Genomic DNA, 7,177 nt, shown 5'->3' on the forward strand with positions numbered 1-7,177 from the left:
GCTGTAGTAAAGAAGAAAATATTCCACTCTTTACCTAAAGTTTTTGAGTCAAAGTCAAAGCAATTGAGCCTTCGAATGACTTTTCCCAAATGAATTCATCTTAGTGTTTTTTTTAATCAAAACCAGCTCTAGAAATAAATCATCATTCTGTAAAAAGGTGGTTGTCAGTATTTGGTTTCATTGAAAGACGGATCACAATCTTTTCACTCCATCAGTGTCAAACGGGAACAGAGAGGGCCCAAAGTGGCCCTTTAATATCCCTTTTTTGGCCTTTTCTCTGCGCAATCTCAGGCTTTCCGAGAAGGCTTTAAAATGTGTTTGTTCAGAGGAAGAAGACTTTGAAAAAAAAACCTGTTTCAACCCCCGTAAAGAACATGTAATCCTGTGGGTGAAAGGGAGTCTCAACTGGATGAAAAACGGAAAACAGGTCTGAGTTCAAACTGTGAGCAGATGTAGTCTTGAATTTATTAAAAAACAAACACTTGTGAATGTGTGTTCAATTAGACAGGAATTATTAGGAGTCTCATTAATTTTCCGATCTGCATCATGATTCCCTCATAAAAGGGTGTTTCATCAGAAAATGGCAGATGTGGTCCGTCAAATCAGAGTTCCAAACATCCAAGAAAAAGTGAAGTGGACTTTTAAGATCTGTAATAAAATGAATGTCGGGGTTCAAACCTGTTCAATTTTGGGAGTGATGTTGGCAATAATGGAGAGCAAGACAAGAAAAAGACAACCATCTAAACCTCTGACTTTTGGATTGTACCCATGGACTGTAAATGGTAACTGGAATGAGTGACTCCTCCCCCCTGGCGTTCCAAACAGGAAGTACCTGCTGGCTCCAAGAAGCCAAAATTCCATAAACCTTTATAAAGAAATAAACAGCTAGCTCTGCTTCCTTTTATTAAACATGTTCTTGATAATCCTCTTTTTTCAATATATATTTGTGATGAAAGTTATTCTCGTTATAAATATACTGAGCTTGTTTTTAGGTGGTACGGGTGTGGACGTACAACCAGCTCACTCCTGATTGGTGAGAGAGATTACCATAGAAACGTTGACTCAGACCAATCACTGCCTACTGACGATTTCTGGTTCCGACATGGCAACATTGGTATAGTGGAAAAAATGGCAACTGAATTGACTTTGGTTGGAGCCAGAAGTGAACCATTTTCTATGGGTTATGTCTCACTCACTCAGTCCAGTCCCATGGACTGTATATGAGAACTGGAGTGAGTGACCCCTCCCCCCTTGTGTTCTAACAGGAAGTACTTACAGGTTCCAAGAAACCAAAATCCTACAGACTTCAATTGAGAGAAAAAATCATTCTTTCTCTTTTTAAACTTTCTCAAATCTTTTTTTTTCATGATATTTTTTTTTAGTGCAAATTAATTTACTTATAAACTGACCAATCAGATGCCTCAACTAAAGAATGTGTTTTCATGTCGAACGTTTGTTTGATTGACAGATTTCAGTGGTAAGATTTTTGGACTTCCAACAAGCCTCACTCCCAAATGGTGAGAGTGGTTGCCATAGAAACGTGGACTCAGACCCATTCGGACCAATCACTGCTTACCGACGATTGCCTGTGCCATCACAGCGGCATCCATATCGTGAAAAAAGAGGGTGACTGAATTGACTTTAATTGGTTGGAGCCGGAAATAAACCATTTTCTATGTGTGTCGTCTCACTCCAGGTCTCTCATACAGTCAATGGTAGTACCTGTACCACCCCTACACCACAGATTTTCAAGAGGACCTGCTGCAGACAACAATGGCGCCCAGAGATCATTAGCCGGAACCTACAAGTCCAGAACTAGAAGTTTTACAAATCTGAACATTTTTCTTAATATCCTTTTTGAAAGAAATAAAGCGATCGTCGTTTTTTTGTTTCACCATAAGCTCATCTCGCACACAGATGTTTTTTTTTTCCACTTTAAAAAGTCAGAATAAAAGGTACAATTCTGAAACGTAGTGGTATTTCCGCTTCCGGCTAATGATGTCGGGGCGCCATCTGGTCTCTCCCAGGTCCCCCTCCAAATTTTTACGCTTTTTCCCAAGCAGCTGACCTGCAGCTGCATTCATCTTTTTTTTTCTCTCCTCAAAATACGCAGAGCTCATCATGTTTACGCCCTTTCTGTGAGCCGAGACCCTCGCCTCCAGGAGGACCAGTGTTCCTTTGTTTGTGTCATGGTTTGGGTTTTTTGCCTCAGTTGTTTAATCCATTTTTTTTCTGTCATGTTTGAGTTCTGTTTCCTGTTTTATTTTGAAATGTTTCCTGCATGTCATGGTTTTGAGTAGGGCTGCAAGATGTGAGGAAAACTCGCAATATGCGATATTAGTGATCGATATTGCGACGACGGTATAACTTGCGATAAATTTACAAATACAAAAACTACAAAAACATTTCCTTTTCACTGCAAAAGCTGAATTTAAATAAGAGTCAAAATACCTTAAATTATTCTCCAAATGACCCTCGTCTAATTAAGAGGGCAACATCTAACGTGAGGGCTCCATCTGATTGGTCAAATGCATAAAGGGATTTATTCCATTCATGAAATAGTTCAAGCTGCCATATGATTGTTTTAGCACATTTAAGGTTTACCATTTATTGTGATTTTTACTGACTATGGACATTGCAATAAGGATACATTTACGATTCATTGTGCAGGCCTAGTTTTGAGTTTTACTTCCCTGGTCCCAATCTCTCCTGCTGGTTTCCACCTGTGTCTTGTCAGTTCTGTTTGTATTTAAGTCTTGTCTCTGCCTTTCTCTTGTGCTGGTCCACACCGTCATTTCCTGTTTACCACAGTGAGTTTCGTTTTGTGTTCCCTGCTTGGCAGCGCTTTCTGGTTGATATTAAAACCCTCGCCTTGGAACCACCTGCCTCCCGTCTCTGCATTTTGGGTCCTTCATGCTCATCAGTTTGATCCAAATGCAACCTGCCAGTGTCCGAAATTCAGTTTCCCTTTGAGAGCGGCATGTGTGAAAGCGAACCTGATGCCAAACTAAGGTGTGGATTATGGATTTGAAACGGATCCGGTCCGAGGGTGAAAGAACCCGCCTGAATCTTCAGAGTTTTGAAAATACGAATGTCCCGCCAGAAACCATCTGATGGAGTTTAAACGACAGGCGGGAAAAGGTTTTTAATCACCCTGCATTTGGACCGAGACCCCCAAAAAATATGCTTTTCTTTTAAGTCTGACATGAACCCTGAGCCAAGAAAAACTGGCTTAGTGTGCCGCAGAACAATTACCTTAAGAGGCTAGTTTTGTGGTGCTGACAGATGGATGATGCAGGCGATAAACGGGTGACTTGACTGCCAAAAAAGATAGTGAGAAAGAGTATCAGACCAAACCTACATCTGCTTTTTTTCACCTGAATCAACAAAACTTTTGTCTTGGAAAGAAAGAAAGAAAAAAACATCCAAGTTGCAGCTCTTGTTTACATGTCGTCTTTATTTTATGTAGAAAAAATAAAAAGCAAAGGTAAGAGTGCTGATACAAAAATAGGAAAGTCTGTAAAAACTCAGCTTTTCACAAAAGTCTCCCAGGTTTATTCACATTTGGAAGCTGCCAAAGACTAGCTCATTCTAGCAGCTTGTGTACATCTTCAGGGAGTAGACAACGGCTCGCAGAAACGTATCTACTGGCTATATGATGAGGGTGTTTCAGGATACAGTTTTGTCTGTGTTACAAAGAGCCGTGGACAGGATTCACATTCTCTTTCGGCATAAAGAAATCGGCGATAAACACAACCCATGAGGATCTGCTTGCAGATGAGACTTGACGCCTGGCAGGGAGGTGGAACAGCCGCTCCGCCCTCTTTTTTCGGCCAACTGTGAAGACATGATGAGGGACTGTTGAGATGCTCCCCGCGGACCTGAATGTCTGCTGTTGAGCGAGCGTGTCGCTCCGATTCTCATCTGACCTCAGTTTCTCATGAGCAAATCCATCATCTTCTCCTGGACCCACGGGTCCTCTGGATTGGCGCAGACGGTCCGCTGCTTTGCAAGTCCACGCCTCTTTTTCATCAGAAACCTGCACGCCAGAGGCAGAATTGATTGAGACAATCGGTTCCCATCTAACATCTGATATGAGCTTGGGTCATTTCGACCCTGCAGAAGGAAAGCGGCTCCCATCAGAAGAAAGAACGTTGGATTTTACTCACACAACAGCTCTGATGTTGCAATCTCCATCTGTTTCCTGAATCCTGTAGCTCACAATGTTGTTCCTCTTTCTTGGACCGAGTTCTCTCACGTAGCCAAGGCAGCAGTTATCATAGGATCCTGCAAGACAAAAAAAGACTGAAAATATGTAGGTGTTCGCCTCACCTTTGAGATGCTGACAGTTTCTAAAGACCTCCATCAGCAAAAATTAGAACATTTTTGTCTGCAGGTCTCACTCTCTCTGAAGATTAATAACTAATAAGATGCAAGCGTCACTCCTAAAAGAAGCTTTTTGATATTTTAACCCCGGAGAACCCACAGGGGGAAATTTGACCCTCCTTTAAAGTAAAAAAAAATTCTATTTTTATGTTGCTGCTTTTTTTTTTTTTTTTTTTTGGCTTGAGCTTCAGAAAATGATTAAACAAGAACCAAATTTGTTTAAATGAACTTTAAAAGCCCTGAAGAAAATTGTTGTTGAAAATAAAATGTTAGATGGCTCCAAGTTTAAAAAGTTTCTAAAAATTCGACTCTAACATTAACCCATTGATGCCGGAATTTTTATTTTTAAACAATATTTTTGTTTTCCAGTAGATATTAAATGACAGCATTTTTTGTTGCTGGAGTGATGTGATGAATATTTGCAACAATAGGCCTCAAGTGGTAAAAAAAGAAAAAAGAAAAAGATTTGTCGTTCAAAGTGAATTCACAGACTTTTGATCAACCTAAAAAACAAATTGTTTTAAAGTAAAGCCTTTTACTCCACCAGGAAACTGAAAAAGGATCCAAGAAATCAGGTCAAGTTTTAAAAGTTTTCACCAAGTGAAGCTTCTGAAACGGTTTGAAGCGTTTGATCGTTTTCTGTGCCACTTCTTGAATTGATATTAATCTTAAGGGAATCTGTCACAACAAGTCCCACAGATTCAGGTTTGGAAACGAAACGCTTTTGAAGAAATGAGGTTTATGAAAACAGCTCAGACCACAAAACACGAGTTTTTACATGTTCGGAAAAAGAGAAACTTCCCTTTAGAAAGTGTTGATGTACGTGTTACAACAATCAAATTCAGAAATAACATTTGAGAAAAAAGATGTAAATGTCCTTTACTGACCTTGTGCCAAACTCAGATACATGCAGGTGAAGAACAGAAGCAAGACGAGGGTGTGAAACTTCATGGCTGCTGCTGCTGCTGCTGATGATGATGGTCACACTGCACAGACAGGGATGAAGAAATCCAATGAGTTGTTAACACAGAATGGGAGACAAAGCATAGCATCCCCCCTTAAAGGGAATGCTGGGAACTGGTCCCCCCCATGCACTCTTGTGCAATCAGAGGCTTCAGACCCCTGATTTGCTGAGTCTGCTCCCCAGCTGTTTCTCCTCCAGTCCTCTGAAGGGCTGTTTTCCTTCCTCCTCCATGAATTTGTACCTCTGACACGGTCTTGAACTGTTGCTGAGACCACGAGTCTGCAGGAAAAGAGGAGAGACGGTGCAGAGAGTCGTACCTGCTCACATCCAGACTTTCACCACGCGTCTCTGAAGGAAAAGCCTGCTGTTCTGTTCTGCCTGCAGGGGCTCCTGTGGTTTTATGGTGCCCTCCCCATGCCTCCTATCCCCCCCCCGCCCATACCCTGCACAGGCTTTCCCACACCTCCTCCTCCAGCGTCAAAACTGTTGCACTTCTTCAGAAATGCAACTCGATCACTGCGTCCCAGGAGGCCACTGTGCTCATTTTTTGGCTAGAAGGGGGGCAAAAAAAAAATCAATGGGGGGGTAAAAGCACCCCCCCTCCCCCCACACACGTCAACACCCCTATGTGCATCTTATATAACTGATATATCAGTTTCACTCCTCCAACACAGAAACGTTGAAGGCACACATGCAGTTTTTGGTTTGAACTTCAGGACAGACTCTGCCAACTGAGGCAAAAAACACGTTTAGAAAGGCGGCATTGGCCAACACAGTGAGGCCTCTGCCAGGTCGTTTATGGGCTGTTAGTGATGAAAAATAAGCAGTTAAAGTGTTTATGAGCACCAAGAGAACTGCATGCTCATCATTTCCTCTGAAAAAAACCCTGAACTGACCTGGACTGGAGCTCAAATCTAACCAAGACTTTTGTTTGATCCCGAAGAAAACTGAAGACGGTAACAGTTATGCTTTGAGTAAAACACGTTTTTAAAATGAATCGTCCAGTTTTATCTTTAGCTCTAACGTTGCTGCAACAGTGAAGAAAATACATATAGAAATAAACACGGAACTCCATCTTATTATTTTCAGATAACTTTATTATTTTAGTAGAGAGGAGTTATTTTCTTGATAAAATGAGAAACATATAGGTTTATTTTTGTACTCTCTTTTTTTTTAACCAGTCCAGATCTATGCATGAAGTTCGACAAATCTTGATACCAAATAGTTTTTGTTTTTTATGGCTAAATCTCAGCTATAGAGTTGCTAATTAATTATCAAAGCTTCAACAACTAAACTGAATTATTCCAGCTGCAGAAATGTTCATCTTCTGCCTGCACTAAAAATGTCCGGTCTTTTTCCCGAGTTGGACACAAATATTGACAGTTGCAGTCCCACTCCAGTCATCTTTGGATTGTTTTCAGTGGTCTTTTAATTATGATTTTGCCCTTTTTAGCCAAAACAAGTAATTAAAAAAAACAAACAGTCATTTTCTATAACATACTTTCTGCAGAGCGCCAGAATTTCATCACACATTTCCCCCTGAATTGTGGGCGGGGCCTGTTGGCGCATAAGTCAGCCCGCATCCATTTCCCATCATCCCTTTGTTCACACTCTCTCCAGCTAGTTTGCAGCCCCTAAAAACCCCAACCTAACATTACGGTGCAACAAAAATGGCGAGGGATAATGGAGCACTCCGCTCCATTCTGATCATCCACTGTCAAACAGATCCATGAGCGTCTTTGTTTCCCTCGTCTGAGCTGGAATCTGGATCAGAACTGTACGGCTGGATGGATCTGATGTTGATCACCATTTTGTTGCAGCTTTAAC

At 41.2% G+C, this 7,177-nt stretch overlaps 1 protein-coding gene across 2 annotated transcripts; it reads right to left on the bottom strand.

Moving 5' to 3' along the window:
* Positions 1-3,437: 3,437 nt before the first annotated feature.
* On the bottom strand, positions 3,438-5,771 carry ccl25b (chemokine (C-C motif) ligand 25b). Of its 2 annotated transcripts, none has more exons than XM_011474537.3 (5): positions 5,668-5,771; positions 5,274-5,372; positions 4,170-4,287; positions 3,930-4,039; positions 3,438-3,837 (listed from the first exon to the last, which is right to left on the bottom strand). In XM_011474537.3, the coding sequence occupies exons 2-4, from the start codon at positions 5,335-5,337 to the stop codon at positions 3,931-3,933; spliced, it is 291 nt and encodes a 96-aa protein (XP_011472839.1). In that variant the 5' UTR covers positions 5,338-5,372; positions 5,668-5,771; the 3' UTR covers positions 3,438-3,837; position 3,930. The 2 variants fall into 2 exon arrangements, with proteins under 2 accessions (XP_011472839.1, XP_078802815.1); XM_078946689.1 differs by having other exon boundaries at positions 5,592-5,701.
* Between the last annotated feature and the right edge of the window lie 1,406 nt (positions 5,772-7,177).

This window comes from Oryzias latipes, chromosome 4 (genome assembly GCF_053564925.1).
Source record: "Oryzias latipes strain Hd-rR chromosome 4, Olatipes_Hd-rR_3.1".
In the NCBI taxonomy this organism is placed as follows: domain Eukaryota; kingdom Metazoa; phylum Chordata; class Actinopteri; order Beloniformes; family Adrianichthyidae; genus Oryzias; species Oryzias latipes.

Bases quoted from the DNA above. Each gene is read 5' to 3' on its own strand.
- ccl25b (XM_011474537.3), bottom strand. From the start codon at position 5,337: ATGAAGTTTCACACCCTCGTCTTGCTTCTGTTCTTCACCTGCATGTAT. The intron at 4,288-5,273 runs GTCAGTAAAGGA...TTTGTCTTGCAG, and splicing joins GTATCTGAGTTTGGCACAAG to GATCCTATGATAACTGCTGC. The intron at 4,040-4,169 runs GTGAGTAAAATC...TCTGGCGTGCAG, and splicing joins TGCAACATCAGAGCTGTTGT to GTTTCTGATGAAAAAGAGGC.